General features: G+C 42.2%; 1 protein-coding gene across 1 annotated transcript in view; it reads left to right on the top strand.

Annotated features, from left to right (window-relative positions):
* LOC126195663 (cilia- and flagella-associated protein 52-like) overlaps positions 1-17028 on the top strand; it is a 115245-nt gene that overhangs the window by 53238 nt on the left and 44979 nt on the right. Inside the window, exons 8-9 of the mRNA XM_049934288.1 lie at positions 93-241; positions 13926-14071. Of these exons, the coding sequence (XP_049790245.1) occupies positions 93-241; positions 13926-14071 (295 nt within the window). The remainder of the gene's footprint in view (positions 1-92; positions 242-13925; positions 14072-17028) is intronic.

Here is a 17028-nt window from a genome sequence, read left to right as displayed (position 1 = left end):
TTCATTGAATGTAACTTTGTATGTAGGAGAGTGTTCATTGCAAATTCTATCAAATATTGCACTAACTCTATCATTTTATTTTCTCTTTACAGTAAATGTTCTGAACGATATGCTACAAGCAGCAAGAATGATGTCAGAATCTGGGATGCCAAAACATCTAAGGAGCTTATGAGAATAACAGTGCTTAATCTTGTTTGTGCTAGTATCGTGTTTGCTCCTGATGGCAGCACCATTATCACTGGTATCTTAACAGCTTCATTCATTAGCATTTATTTCATGATGAGACCTTCCTTCCCATGATCTTCACAAGTTTCGTATACATCCCATCTATCCATGAGACAATTATTCACTCCATGGAGCCTGTGACACCAGGATACAAAAGTACATATGTGTCTGGTGGTAGATAAGGAGGAGAAATGACTGGATTTTTTGGTGTAAAAACTACACTCCTGGAAATGGAAAAAAGAACACATTGACACCGGTGTGTCAGACCCACCATACTTGCTCCGGACACTGCGGGAGGGCTGTACAAGCAATGATCACACGCACGGCACAGCGGACACACCAGGAACCGCGGTGTTGGCCGTCAAATAGCGCTAGCTGTGCAGCATTTGTGCACCGCCACCGTCAGTGTCAGCCAGTTTGCCGTGGTATACGGAGCTCCATCGCAGTCTTTAACACTGGTAGCATGCCGCGACAGCGTGGACGTGAACCGTATGTGCAGTTGACGGACTTTGAGCGAGGGCGTATAGTGGGCATGCGGGAGGCCGGGTGGACGTACCGCCGAATTGCTCAACACGTGGGGCGTGAGGTCTCCACAGTACATCGATGTTGTCGCCAGTGGTCAGCGGAAGGTGCACGTGCCCGTCGACCTGGGACCGGACCGCAGCGACGCACGGATGCACACCAAGACCGTAGGATCCTACGCAGTGCCGTAGGGGACCGCACCGCCACTTCCCAGCAAATTAGGGACACTGTTGCTCCTGGGGTATCGGCGAGGACCATTCGCAACCATCTCCATGAAGCTGGGCTACGGTCCCGCACACCGTTAGGCCGTCTTCCGCTCACGCCTCAACATCGTGCAGCCCGCCTCCAGTGGTTTCGCGACAGGCGTGAATGGAGGGACGAATGGAGACGTGTCGTCTTCAGCGATGAGAGTCGCTTCTGCCTTGGTGCCAATGATGGTCGTATGCGTGTTTGGCGCCGTGCAGGTGAGCGCCACAATCAGGACTGCATACGACCGATGCACACAGGGCCAACACCCGGCATCATGGTGTGGGGAGCGATCTCCTACACTGGCCGTACACCACTGGTGATCGTCGAGGGGACACTGAATAGTGCACGGTACATCCAAACTGTCATCGAACCCATCGTTCTACCATTCCTAGACCGGCAAGGGAACTTGCTGTTCCAACAGGACAATGCACGTCCGCATGTATCCCGTGCCACCCAACGTGCTCTAGAAGGTGTAAGTCAACTACCCTGGCCAGCAAGATCTCCGGATCTGTCCCCCATTGAGCATGTTTGGGACTGAATGAAGCGTCGTCTCACACGGTCTGCACGTCCAGCACGAACGCTGGTCCAACTGAGGCGCCAGGTGGAAATGGCATGGCAAGCCGTTCCACAGGACTACATCCAGCATCTCTACGATCATCTCCATGGGAGAATAGCAGCCTGCATTGCTGCGAAAGGTGGATATACACTGTACTAGTGCCGACATTGTGCATGCTCTGTTGCCTGTGTCTATGTGCCTGTGGTTCTGTCAGTGTGATCATGTGATGTATCTGACCCCAGGAATGTGTCAATAAAGTTTCCACTTCCTGGGACAATGAATTCACGGTGTTCTTATTTCAATTTCCAGGAGTGTATTTCAGAAGCTGTGCTCTAGCTGCATCACATTGCTGTGAGACTGCCTACTGGTTATCTTGAATCATATCATTGATGAAATTATTCTCAAATAGCAGGAGAGTCTACTGGGTATGACATAAAATAACAAATTGTGTTTCGAAGGCACAATTTCCTCCATAAATCTCACTCATAAACTTTTTTTTATAAATGTTCTCCAAGTAATTGGTCAAATGTTTGGGTATAACAACAACACGAATCCCTATAAATTACACAATGGGCTTTTATGCAAATTTTCATAGCCATACAAGGAATCAGAAATGTAAAATGAGAATCAAACTGACTGGCTTGAGGTTTAGTTAGTTAGTGATTTGAGAAAAAACTGAAATGTTGGGTTGGTGCATAAGTCTGTAGCATTTTTCCATAAGTTTGATAAACACAACAGTTATATATAACAAATTCTTTAGTCATCAATAATATATTCTCCTCCACTATTGGCAACAGTCTGCCAACGCTGCGGTAACTTTTCGATTCCACAACTGTGGAATACATGTGGTTTTGAGGTGAAGAACTCATCAAACAATGTTCAGAGCACATTTTCACGCAGAAGGGAAGCCCCTTGGAGGTTGTTCGAAAGAGAGCATAAAACATAAAAATCTGAATGTGCAAGAGCATCTCTTATTGTGTTGGTCTAATAAGAAGTGTATCTGATTATTTAAAATATCTTCAGTTCCTGTGGAAGTGATCAGTGAGAGCATTGTGTAAAGTATTCATACATCTTTCAGAAGCTTTTTTAAGGATCTCGAAATTCTACATTCACTTTCAATAAATTCACTGCATAATAGTTTCTGTTGCTGATAGTAAAAATCCATTTCATTTATGCTGTGATGTACATAAGAATAATTTCCATATAGACTATACCTCCTTGTCTAGTGTTCAGAATGGATTTATGTATTTTGGTGCTAAGACCTTTAATAAGCTTCCCTCTAAGTCAAAACAAGAAATTGGGAACCTCTACTAATTCAAAAGAAAATCAAACAGGTACCTTATTACCCACTCTTTCAACAAATCAGCTGAAGTTTTCCATTATCTGCATGGGAAATAACAATGCTTGTTATAACTCTATATGTCTGCATCTATATCTAAATCAATATCTGCAAACCACTGCAATGCACACTGCTATGGTATCTGTTCCATGCTTTAATTAGTCTCAATTTCTCCTCGTGATTCCTATGGGTACAATATTTTGAGGGTTGTAGCATATTCCTAGAGTCTTAATTGAAAGCCAGTTCTTGAAAGTCTGTAAGTAAGCTTCTTGGGATAGTTTACATTTATCTTCAAGAATCTGTCAGTTCAGTTACTTCAACATCTTTCTAATACTCTCCAGCAGGTTGGACAACTCTATGACCATTTTTGTTGCCCTTCTATGTATACAGTCAATATCCCTCTGTCAATCCTACCTGATACAGGTCCCACACAGTTGAGCTATATTCTACGATGGGTCACATGAGTAATTTGTAACCAATCTCCATTGTAGACTGATTGCATTTACCCACTAGTCTAACAATAAACTCCACATGACAAGTGCAATCAGTCTACAAAAGAGATTGCTTACAAATCACTTGTGCGACATATCATAAAATATTACTCAAGTGTGTGGGACCCATACTAGAGAGGACTAACAGGGAATATTGAACTTATACAAAGAAGGGCAGCATTAATGGTCACAGGTTTTTTTGATCCATGGGAGGGTGTCACAGAGATACCAAAAGAACACAAATGGCGGACTTCTGAAAACAGATGTAAACTATCCCAAGAAAGTCTAATAACAAAATTTCAAGAACCAGCTTTAAATGATTACCCCAGGGATATATTACAACCCCCTATGTATTGCTAACACAGGGATTGTGAGGATAAGATTAGAATAATTACTGCACACACAGAGGCATTCAAACAATCGTTCTTCCCATGCTCCATATGTGAATGGTACAGGAAGAAAACCCTAGTAACTGGTACAATGGGATGTGCCTTCTGTCATTCAGCTCATGGTCATTTGCAGAGTGTAGATGCAGATGTAGATTTTTGTACATTCCATTTCATGTCCATACAACGTGTTGCACTAAGATGTTTGTATGATTTTACTGATTACATTTGATTCACTGGTATTATGTTCATATGATACTAGGTCTTTTCATTTTGTGAAATGCACAATTTTACATTTCTGAACATTTAAAGCTAGTTGCCAGTATTCCCACCCCTTCAAAATCTTTAACAAGATCAGACTGAATACTCATGCCAATCCTTTCAGACTGTACTTCAATGCAGATAAAAATCTGAGATTACTGTTAACATTATCCACAAAGGCATTATTATATAACATTAATATCAAGGAACTCAACACCAGGGTTGAGATACATCTACATCTACATCTACATTCATACTCCGCAAGCCACCCAACGGTGTGTGGCGGAGGGCACTTTACGTGCCACTGTCATTACCTCCCTTTCCTGTTCCAGTCGCGTATGGTTCGCGGGAAGAACGACTGTCTGAAAGCCTCTGTGCGCGCTCTAATCTCTCTAATTTTACATTCGTGATCTCCTCGGGAGGTATAAGTAGGGGGAAGCAATATACTCGATACCTCATCCAGAAACGCACCCTCTCGAAACCTGGCGAGCAAGCTACACCGCGATGCAGAGCGCCTCTCTTGCAGAGTCTGCCACTTGAGTTTATTAAACATCTCCGTAACGCTATCACAGTTACCAAATAACCTGTGACAAAACGCGCCGCTCTTCTTTGGATCTTCTCTATCTCCTCCGTCAACCCGATCTGGTACGGATCCCACACTGATGAGCAATACTCAAGTATAGGTCGAACGAGTGTTTTGTAAGCCACCTCCTTTGTTGATGGACTACATTTTCTAAGCACTCTCCCAATGAATCTCAACCTGGTACCCGCCTTACCAACAATTAATTTTATATGATCATTCCACTTCAAATCGTTCCGCACGCATACTCCCAGATATTTTACAGAAGTAACTGCTACCAGTGTTTGTTCCGCTATCATATAATCATACAATAAAGGATCCTTCTTTCTATGTATTTGCAATACATTACATTTGTCTATGTTAAGGGACAGTTGTCACTCCCTGCACCAAGTGCCTATCCGCTGCAGATCTTCCTGCATTTCGCTACAATTTTCTAATGCTGCAACTTCTCTGTATACTACAGCATCATCCGCGAAAAGCCGCATGGAACTTCCGACACTATCTACTAGATCATTTATATATATTGTGAAAAGCAATGGTCCCATAACACTCCCCTGTGGCACGCCAGAGGTTACCTCAACGTCTGTAGACGTCTCTCCATTGATAACAACATGCTGTGTTCTGTTTGCTAAAAAATCTTCAATCCAGCCACACAGCTGGTCTGATATTCCGTAGGCTCTTACTTTGTTTATCAGGCGACAGTGCAGAACTGTATCGAACACCTTCCGGAAGTCAAGAAAAATAGCATCTACCTGGGAGCCTGCATCTAATATTTTCTGGGTCTCATGAACAAATAATGCGAGTTGGGTCTCACACGATCGCTGTTTCCGGAATCCATGTTGATTCCTACATAGTAGATTCTGGGTTTCCAAAAACGACATGATACTCGAGCAAAAAACATGTTCTAAAATTCTACAACAGATCGACGTCAGAGATATAGGTCTATAGTTTTGCGCATCTGCTCGACGACCCTTCTTGAAGACTGGGACTACCTGTGCTCTTTTCCAATCATTTGGAACCCTCCGTTCCTCTAGAGACTTGCGGTACACGGCTGTTAGAAGGGGGGCAAGATCTTTCGCGTACTCTGTGTAGAATCGAATTGGTATCCCGTCAGGTCCAGTGGACTTTCCTCTGTTGAGTGATTCCAGTTGCTTTTCTATTCCTTGGACACTTATTTCGATGTCAGCCATTTTTTCGTTTGTGCGAGGATTTAGAGAAGGAACTGCAGTGCGGTCTTCCTCTGTGAAACAGCTTTGGAAAAAGGTGTTTAGTATTTCAGCTTTACGCGTGTCATCCTCTGTTTCAATGCCATCATCATCCCAGAGTGTCTGGATATGCTGTTTCGAGCCACTTACTGATTTAACGTAAGACCAGAACTTCCTAGGATTTTCTGTCAAGTCTGTACATAGAATTTTACTTTCGAATTCACTGAACGCTTCTCGCATAGCCCTCCTTACCCTAACTTTGACATCGCTTAGCTTCTGTTTGTCTGAGAGGTTTTGGCTGCGTTTAAACTTGGAGTGAAGCTCTCTTAGCTTTCGCAGTAGTTTCCTAACTTTGTTGTTGTACCACGGTGGGTTTTTCCCGTCCCTCACAGTTTTACTCGGCACGTACCTGTCTAAAACGCATTTTACGATTGCCTTGAACTTTTTCCATAAACACTCAACATTGTCAGTGTCGGAACAGAAATTTTCGTTTTGATCTGTTAGGTGGTCTGAAATCTGCCTTCTATTACTCTTGCTAAACAGATAAACCTTCCTCCCTTTTTTTATATTCCTATTAACTTCCATATTCAGGGATGCTACAACGGCCTTATGATCACTGATTCCCTGTTCTGCACTTACAGAGTCGAAAAGTTCGGGTCTGTTTGTTATCAGTAGGTCCAAGATGTTATCTCCACGAGTCGGTTCTCTGTTTAATTGCTCGAGGTAATTTTCGGATAGTGCACTCAGTATAATGTCACTCGATGCTCTGTCCCTACCACCCGTCCTAAACATCTGAGTATCCCAGTCTATATCTGGTAAATTGAAATCTCCACCTAAGACTATAACATGCTGAGGAAATTTATGCGAAATGTATTCCAAATTTTCTCTCAGTTGTTCTGCCACTAACGCTGCTGAGTCGGGAGCTCGGTAAAAGGAGCCAATTATTAACCCAGCTCGGTTGTTGAGTGTAACCTCCACCCATAATAATTCACAGGAACTATCCACTTCTACTTCACTACAGGATAAACTACTACTAACAGCGACAAACACTCCACCATCGGTTGCATGCAATCTATCCTTCCTAAACACCGTCTGTACCTCTGTAAAAATTTCGGCAGAATTTATCTCTGGCTTAAGCCAGCTCTCTGTACCTATAACGATTTCAGCTTCGGTGCTTTCTATCAGCGCTTGAAGTTCCGGTACTTTACCAACGCAGCTTCGACAGTTTACAATTACAATACCGATTGCTGCTTGGTCCCCGCATGTCCTGACTTTGCTCCGCACCCTTTGAGGCTGTTGCCCTTTCTGTACTTGCCCGAGGCCATCTAACCTAAAAAACCGCCCAGTCCACGCCACACAACCCCTGCTACCCGTGTAGCCGCTTGCTGCATGTAGTGGACTCCTGACCTATCCAGCGGAACCCGAAACCCCACCACCCTATGGCGCAAGTCGAGGAATCTGCAGCCCACATGGTCGCAGAACCGTCTCAGCCTCTGATTCAGACCCATGAATCTTTAAAAAAACCACAGCAGTGGACAAAATTCAGTTCATGTGGATTTTATAAGTGTTTTCGGATTTTTTCTCATATTGACAATTAATAAGTTCAATTTCAGTTCTTATGCTTAATTTATACAACTACTTAGTTTATACAACTACTTCATTAGTGCATCTTTTCATACCCTGCCAGCACTGCACCCATTTTCACTTTCCATCAGTAGGAACATTGTTATGAATGTTCCTGAGAGGTTAAAACTCTGAGCCTTTTCTAATGTTTGTTTATTGTTTCCATTTTGGCATTTCCTTTATTGTAATTAACAGTGTAGGAAAAGACAGACTGCTGCTTACCATATAGAAGACACATCAAGTTGCAGACAGGCACAATTAAAAGACACCCTTTGACCACAGCCTTCATCAGTCAAAGAGAGACACACACCATTCACACACACAAGCACATATGCACATATGACTGCCAGTTCCAGCATCTTGGCCAGAATGCAGTTATCACTTGGAATGCAAGCAGCAATCAGGAGGAGGTAGGGAAGAGGAAGGGGTAGTAATGTATGGGTGGGGAGAGAGACAAATGCTGTCTGGTTGAGTGTGCAGGGACTAGAGTGCCAAAAGGTGCTGCATCAGGAGGTTGTGGGGCAGGGTGGTGGGGAAAAAAAAGGACTAAAAGAGAGGAGTGTGAAAAGACAGATGGATGCATTGGCAGAGGGCTGCAAATAAACAGGGTGGGAGATGAGAATTGGGAGGAGATGATAGAACAGTATGTTACCATATGTTGAGGCTAGGATAATTATGCAAGTAGAGAATGAGTTGTAAGGATAACTCCCATCTGCACAGTTCAGAAACGCTGGTGGTAGAGGTAAGGATCCAGATGGCTCAGGTAGTTAAACAGCAACTGAAATGAAGTGTGTTATGTTCAACTGCATGTTGTGCCACAGGTGGACTACTTTGCTCTTGGTCACAGTATGGTGGTGGCCATTCATCCTCGTGGACAGCTGGTCAGTAGCCACACCGATATAAAAAGCTGTGCAACGTTTGGACTTGAGTGTTGTGGAGTTTTGGTGGGTGACAGAGCACCACTTTAGGAGGGATGGGAAGTATTTTGGGTAGGACACCCATCATTTCATGGCATGATGATAGGTAATCAAGGCCCCGGCAAAGGATGTGGTTCAGTTATTCCAGTCTGGGGTGGTACTGGGTGATGTGGTTCTTGGGGGTGGTGGGAGGATTGGGGGAGTGAAGGGAAATAACAAAGGAGATCTGTTTGTGAACTAGGTCGGGGGTATTTTGCCTGCCTGTGGGGCCTTGACGAGACCCTCAGCATATTGAGCAAGGGAGTTTTTGTCATTGCAGACATGTTGTCCCTGGGAGACCAAGCTGTATGGGAGGGATTTTTTGATGTGAAAGGGTTGACAGGTGTCAAAATGCAGATACTGTTGGTGATTGGTGCGTTTAATGTGGACAGAGGTCTGGATGGAGCCATCAAAGAGAAGGAGGTGAACATCTAGGAAAGTAACACACTGGATTGAGGAGGACCACCTGAAGAGGATGGGAGAGAAGGTGTTGAGGTTGTGAACGAACAAAGATAGGGTGTTGTGGCCCTGAGTCCAGATCATGAAAATATCATCAATGAACATGAGCCAAACTAGAGGTTTGGTGTTTTGGGAGGATAGGAAGGTTTCCTCTGGATGGCCCATAAAAAGATTGGCTTAGGAGAGTACCATGTGGATGCCCATGGCTGTGCCACAGCTTTCTTTGTATATCAGAAATGTATGTAATTTTGGACTTTCCTTGGTTGTAATAATTTTGAAATATCTTCTAGTATTCAGGTGAGTGGTGTCATCCAAATGTTTTTTGAAAGAAATTTTTGCCATTTCACTGTAAATTATTATTAATTTATTTAACACAGTCATGATTTTGGCTTTATAGCCATACTCAAGTGGAAGCTGTAGTACCACAAAATGCATGACATACCTGCATGACATGTCATCATTGAAATTACGTAACTGCTCTTATAAACCAGATGTCATATTACAGGATATGAGTAAAGATAAAAAATACTGTATTGGTCCAGATATTCAATACAGCATGTAAAAATTTGTTTGCTGTGCACAATGTCAGCTGTATTATGTATGTTTGAAAGACTGATTTATAAGACCAGATATACTGTCCCAGCAATGATGTCATGCATATGTGGATGTGACAATACAGGTCACAGTCCTGTAATGGCCATCGTATATGCAAACTGGTATATTAATGTTTGTTTGCTGTGCACATTGACAGTCATATTGTGTATTTTTAATCTGTACTCATGTCCTATAATCCAGACTGGTTTATAAGACATGTATATTACTTTGGCAATGGACTATCATGCTGGCATATTGGACATTTTGTGATATTTTAATGTGAACTTGAAAATTGGTATAAAGCCAAGGGACCGATGACCATAGCAGTCTGGTCCCATTAATCCCACAAACCAACCTATAAAGCCAAAATCGTGACGGTATGAACATTCAATTGATGGAAATTTACACAAAATAGTTCTACATGATTGTGGTCCCCCATAAAAAATCATAAAACTTCTTTGATATTTTGGCAAGCTGACTTTTCGACATCCTCAGGTGGTCCTAATGACTGACTGCCTTCTGTTGGACACCATCTTATACGCCCCTTTCCTCCAGTTGCTGATCTTGGGTCCACAGTAACCAGGTGTGGCACCACTGGCAAGGTGAAGACAGAAGGGCATGTTAAGGACACAAACTGTGCTCCTCAATGTCTGTGCCACCACCTCCACCATCACCACCATGCTGGTCAGGAACTGCTGATGCAAAGGATTCACATTTACCTGGTGTGGTCTGAGCTCTTCAGTTAGTGTGAAATGAGTGGATCTTCCAACAGACTGTCATAGTTCTTTGAGCACACTCAGGGCTGGATCATAAGGCTTACTTGGAAACTGTTGTGTTTATTTATTACTTCATCACATAGTTGAATGTCTAAAGACTCTTCTAAAATGTTATCCCAGAATGTGTTGCCCAGTTTTGACAACTTGGTGCTGTCTTAATAAATGCTATGTCCTTTGGAAACACTGCACACTGTGGCAGCTGACTCTCTTGGTCATTCTTTATCTGTGTGACATTTGTACCACACACTATACAATGCCTTACCAGATACCATTAAACACACACAAAACGTTGGTCACTTCAAATCTAAATTGAAGTCATACTTGGTTGATCACTGTTCTTACACAGTAAATGAATACCTACAAAAATAAATTTTTCTATGTTAACCCAATGTAGTCTCATTCAGAAGAACATTCTCTCTGTATATAGCGTGACAACATTTATTTAAGTATTCATCATTAATTGATATATTAATGAGTGTTATTATGTACAAAGGTATATTACATGTAAAACTGTTAATATTAACATAAAAAATCCAAATATTTCTTGCACATTGTGCAGCTGTAGATGAAAATGGATCAATAAATCAACACAACTTTCCTGTATTGTAGAATAGTCTGACCTGCATAATATTTACTGACACAGGGTTGGGTTAAAATGTACTCTGGGCCTCTGGAGTGTTGTGTTATCCATAACAGATCCCAACAAAGCTTTCAGGTTGGTAGGTATGAAAGATGTACACTTGAAAATATATATCCACTGCCATGGGTTTCTCTTCTGTCTCTGCAAGCTGTAGCCTGGATTCCTTCACTTCTGCAGTTCTGCTCTCTGACCATGAGAGTTTGAAAACAGAGTAACAACACCTGCAAACAGTTAAAAATGGTTACAGCTACAGCCAAATCCAATGTGCAATGTAGCTGAAGGAGCCTAGGCCTCTGCTTGCTTAGGAAGAACAGAAATTTCACCAGCAGACCTATGTTTGGTTACAACAAGCCTGAGATTATTAATGGGAGGGAACATTAGATGATGCTCAGTTGATTACAGTTAATCAGGGGACTGCTAAAAGATGGCAACAAGTCATCTTGCTGAAATATCATGCCACTTAGATGAAGTGCAAGGAATAGAAAAGCAACTGGAATCACTCAACAGAGGAAAGTCCACTGGACCTGACGGGATACCAATTCGATTCTACACAGAGTACGCGAAAGAACTTGCCCCCCTTCTAACAGCCATGTACCGCAAGTCTCTAGAGGAGCGGAGGGTTCCAAATGATTGGAAAAGAGCACAGGTAGTCCCAGTCTTCAAGAAGGGTCGTCGAGCAGATGCGCAAAACTATAGACCTATATCTCTGATGTCGATCTGTTGTAGAATTTTAGAACATGTTTTTTGCTTGAGTATCATGTCATTTTTGGAAACCCAGAATCTACTATGTAGGAATCAACATGGATTCCGGAAACAGCGATCGTGTGAGACCCAACTCGCGTTATTTGTTCATGAGACCCAGAAAATATTAGATACAGGCTCCCAGGTAGATGCTATTTTTCTTGACTTCCGGAAGGCGTTCGATACAGTTCCGCACTGTCGCCTGATAAACAAAGTAAGAGCCTACGGAATATCAGACCAGCTGTGTGGCTGGATTGAAGAGTTTTTAGCAAACAGAACACAGCATGTTGTTATCAATGGAGAGACGTCTACAGACGTTAAAGTAACCTCTGGCGTGCCACAGGGGAGTGTTATGGGACCATTGCTTTTCACAATATATATAAATGACCTAGTAGATAGTGTCGGAAGTTCCATGCGGCTTTTCGCGGATGATGCTGTAGTATACAGAGAAGTTGCAGCATTAGAAAATTGTAGCGAAATGCAGGAAGATCTGCAGCGGATAGGCACTTGGTGCAGGGAGTGGCAACTGTCCCTTAACATAGACAAATGTAATGTATTGCGAATACATAGAAAGAAGGATCCTTTATTGTATGATTATATGATAGCGGAACAAACACTGGTAGCAGTTACTTCTGTAAAATATCTGGGAGTATGCGTGCGGAACGATTTGAAGTGGAATGATCATATAAAATTAATTGTTGGTAAGGCGGGTACCAGGTTGAGATTCATTGGGAGAGTGCTTAGAAAATGTAGTCCATCAACAAAGGAGGTGGCTTACAAAACACTCGTTCGACCTATACTTGAGTATTGCTCATCAGTGTGGGATCCGTACCAGATCGGGTTGACGGAGGAGATAGAGAAGATCCAAAGAAGAGCGGCGCGTTTCATCGCAGGGTTATTTGGTAACCGTGATAGCGTTACGGAGATGTTTAATAAACTCAAGTGGCAGACTCTGCAAGAGAGGTGCTCTGCATCGCGGTGTAGCTTGCTCGCCAGGTTTCGAGAGGGTGCGTTTCTGGATGAGGTATCCAATATATTGCTTCCCCCTACTTATAGCTCCCGAGGAGATCACGAATGTAAAATTAGAGAGATTAGAGTGGGCACGGAGGCTTTCAGACAGTCGTTCTTCCCGCGAACCATACACGACTGGAACAGGAAAGGGAGGTAATGACAGTGGCACGTAAAGTGCCCTCCGCCACACACCGTTGGGTGGCTTGCGGAGTATAAATGTAGATGTAGATGAAGTCAGTGGCTGAATACCTGTGAACATTTCAGAATGAGAGAAGTGATATTTTTAATGTAGGAAAAGACGTATTGCACAATTAAGACATATACAATAGCTTTTGCCCACAGCCTTTGTCAGAAGAAGAGAAACACACAACATTCATTCACATAAGTAAGTACACCTCATGCACACATGACTGTCAACCCCAACAGCTTAAGCCAGAATGGCATTGTTGATATTTTTACTTGAAGTTTCCATTGTTTGAAGCATTATTTTTGACAGAGGAAGAGAGGAGAAAGTCTTAGAAAGGAAAGATCGGAAAAATAAAGCACTTAATTATCTATTCCCTGTTCAGGAAATTACTCACTTATCTATGTATTCCATAGATATCATCATGGAGGAGACTCTTCAGCAATGTGGAATGAGACAAGAAGTAGTACAGGAGTAAGAACAACTACTCTGATCTGGAAACTCAACTGATGTGAGCATTGTCCATGAAAGGCGAAGTTCTAGCCTGGCATGCAGTTTTAATTTGTCAGGAACTCATGGCATTTTTTTAGTAGGCATGTAAATACGTTACAGGAAAATATTTAACTGATAATCTTGCACTATCTTGATTAATGAGCTATATACTCTACTTATAAATTACAATATTTTACTTTAGTTCTGAAATGGAAATAATCATGCCTGTGTGTGTGTGTGTGTGTGTGTGTGTGTGTGTGTGTGTATGTGTGTGTATTGCACTGAGTGAGGAAGATTATGAGTATTCTCATTAATGCAATGATCTATGGAATACGATAAGTGAATTGGAGGCAACCAGAAGCAGATGGAGAAAAGTGAGAGATACAGTTGCAGATCATGTGAAATGTGGTTATGTTCTGTCCTTTAAAGAGGTACTGATACTTAGAAACAATGAAGAAATACAAGTTCTCATGATTATACAATGATTCAGCTTCAGTGAATCATTTCTTAAAAAAAGAACGAATTCTCAGGGCAAAACTGGCTTAAGTTATCGTTGAGTAATGTAATACTTGTGCTCTTATAAGTGACAACTTATGAAGAATTTTGAGAAACATATTCATACATTCTCTTAACAGGATGGAATGATGGAATTATAAGAGCGTTCACACTTAAAACTGGAAAACTGATGTTTGAGATCCTCAACGCTCATACCAAGGGTGTAACTGCGATGGCTACCACTGCATGTGGTTCTAAGCTAATCAGTGGTGGAGGAGAAGGACTGGTAAGTAGCTGATCACAGGAACAAATTGAATAAGCAATACTATCTGTTAATCCATTTTTGATAAGGAATTTTGTGCTCCATATGTCAGGACTCTGAAAAGTTTGTATCAAAAATGTATATAATGAAGATACATAGTGAGATACATTCATATGTGTTTTCTTGTTATTCACCAAAGTCAAAATATCTATCAGTTTTCCTTCTTTCTCACTAGCAACACACATACAAAATAATATAATGATATATTTACAAAAAATACTTGAACTTTCATAATGGATGCAAACCAGTAAACATAACAGAGATGCCTACCCGGTTGGCCGTGTGATCTAACGCACAGCTTTCCGGGTGGCAAGGAGCACCTGGTCCCCAGCACGAATCTGCCCAATGGATTTGTGTCAAGGTCCGGTGAACCAGCCAGTCTGTGGATGATTTTTAGGCGGTTTTCCATCTGCCTCAGCGAATGCAGGCTGGTTCCCCTTATTCCACCTCAGTTACACTAAGTCGGTGATTGCTGTTCAAAGAAGTTCTCCATGTACGCGTACACCACCATTACTCTACCACGCAAATATAGGGGTTACACTCGTCTAGTGTGAGATGTTCCCTGGGGGGTCCACCGGGGGCCAAACCGCACAATAACCCTGGGTTTGGTGTGGGGCGGCAGAAGGGTGAAGTGGACTGCCATAGTTGTCGTGGGGTTGTGGACCACTGCGGCTGCGGTTTCTAGGTCCCCAGTTAACATACACTACAATACATACAAAACATAACAGAGGTGGCACATGAACTGATGTAATTGGAAGAATTGCAGACATTTATTTTTGGGGCACAGAATGTGAGGGAAATCAACAATTTAAGCCCAACAACAGATGTGGTTATGAAACTTAAGAAGCTAAAATAGCAAGAAGGGTAGTTTATTAGTAAGAGAAAAAGGGAGGAGAAACTGAAAATAGAATCTTAGGAGTGACAAAGACAGGGCAAAATAGTAGGACGTGAAGAAAGAGTTAGATAGTGGTACAGAAGAAAATTGAAGAATAGAATACAGGATGGAAAGAAACAATAATGGCACATATCACAGAGTATGGAAGTGAGATGAAAAAAAAATGTTATGTTAATGTATGAAGATGACAGAGGAAATTGGTGACTGACAGAGGAGAGGAGAAAGTTGGTTTCAGGCAGATTAAACATAATAGGCAACACAAGAAGAGATAAAAGTTGAGAGTAGTCAACAGTGTGAACTAAGCACATGCTACAAAGTAAGTAATCACATCTTTAACTCTGCATTAATGATGATAATTGCTCAAGTGATGAAGTAGACACCAAGATCACTACATTTCGCCATTTTTTATTGTGAACATGTGTTGGGTATTACCAGTACAGATTCTCTTTCCACTTCATTCAACCTTACTAGTGTCTTAGTCTACATTTTACCTATGTATTAGGGTTAACTGTCATGGCCTATTAGTTTTGTAAGCTCAGCAACAACAACCCAATTGACTACTGCCATTGCTCCCAGGCCAAACTACCTCTGGATCTTATGCAGGAAGTTATTCAGCTTGGCACTGATTGATGTAGTTGTTGGATGTCCTCCTGAAGGGTACCATGCCAAATTGCATTCAATTGGGGCATTAGATCATCAAATTCCCAATATGATTGGAGGGCTCTGCTTATAATGCCTCAAAAATTCTCAGTTGAAGAGAGATCCAGAGACCTTGCTGGCCAAGGTATGGTTTGTCATGGATGAAAAGAGAAGTAGGATTCTCACCTTGTGCAGATGTGCATTATCTTGCTGAAATGTAAGCCCAGGTAGGCAACAAAATCGGACACAGAATATTGTTGACGTACCATTGTGCTGTATGGGTGCCATGGATGACAGCCAAAGGGGTCCTGCTGTGAAATGAAATGGCACCTCAGAACATTATTCCTCATTGTTGAGCTTTATGGAGGGCAAAAGTCAGGTTGGTATCCTACCATTGTCTGGGTCATCTCCAGATATGTCTTCACTGGTCATCAGGTCTCAGTTCAAAGCATCGTCACTGATGACAGTTCTACTCCAGTCAGTGAAATTCCAGGTTGGGGAGCCATATGGCAGGTGACAGTCAAGTTGGTATCGCACCACTATCCAGGGCATCTCCAGATGTGTCTTCACTGGTCAGCAGGGATCAGTTCAAAGCAGGACTCATTACTGAAGACAGTCCCACTCCACTTAATGAGATTCCAGGCTGAAGACTGAAGACATGTATGGAGATGCCCTGGATAGTGGTGGGATACCGACCTGACTGTTGTCCACCTTACAGCCTGACAAGCAGGAGTGTTGATTTGTGGTGCTACTTCATTTCATAGCTGAGCTCTTTTGGTTGTCATCCATGACACCCTTATAGCACTGCAGTACATGGACAACATTCTATGCTCTTTTTTTCCCCAAGGCAAGCCATCCTGGGCTTACATTTCAGCAAGATAATGCCTGGCCACCCTTGGTAAAGCTTCCTATTGCTTGTCTTCATGCTTGCCATATACTGCCTTGGCCAGCTAGGTCACCAGATCTCTTTCCAATTGAGAAGGTTTGGAGCATTATGGGCAGGCCCCTCCAACCATTTCGGGATTTTTCCCAACTGATGTACAAATTGGACAGAATTTGGCACAATATCACTCAGAAGGACATCTAACAACTCTGTTAACTGATGTCAAGTTGAATAGCTGCTTGCATAAGGTCCAGAGGAGGACCAACACATTACTGACATACTTAGTTTGTGAAATTCCTTCTGTTGAATAAATCATCCATTTTTTCTGAAACTGTAATCATTTGTTTGGCTGTACATGTACATCACATCTACCTATTTCATTCCCATCCAGATAATTTCTGTGTGGTGCATTGTTTTTTTATTTTTGTCTTAGAGTTTAGTTTAGTGATTGCATCCTCTGCTTCTCTTCAGAAGACTACATTTTTATTAACAAGAAATGTAATG

This window comes from Schistocerca nitens, chromosome 7, assembly GCF_023898315.1.
Source record: "Schistocerca nitens isolate TAMUIC-IGC-003100 chromosome 7, iqSchNite1.1, whole genome shotgun sequence".
Taxonomy (NCBI): domain Eukaryota; kingdom Metazoa; phylum Arthropoda; class Insecta; order Orthoptera; family Acrididae; genus Schistocerca; species Schistocerca nitens.
This window is presented reverse-complemented; position numbering and strand designations above follow the sequence as displayed.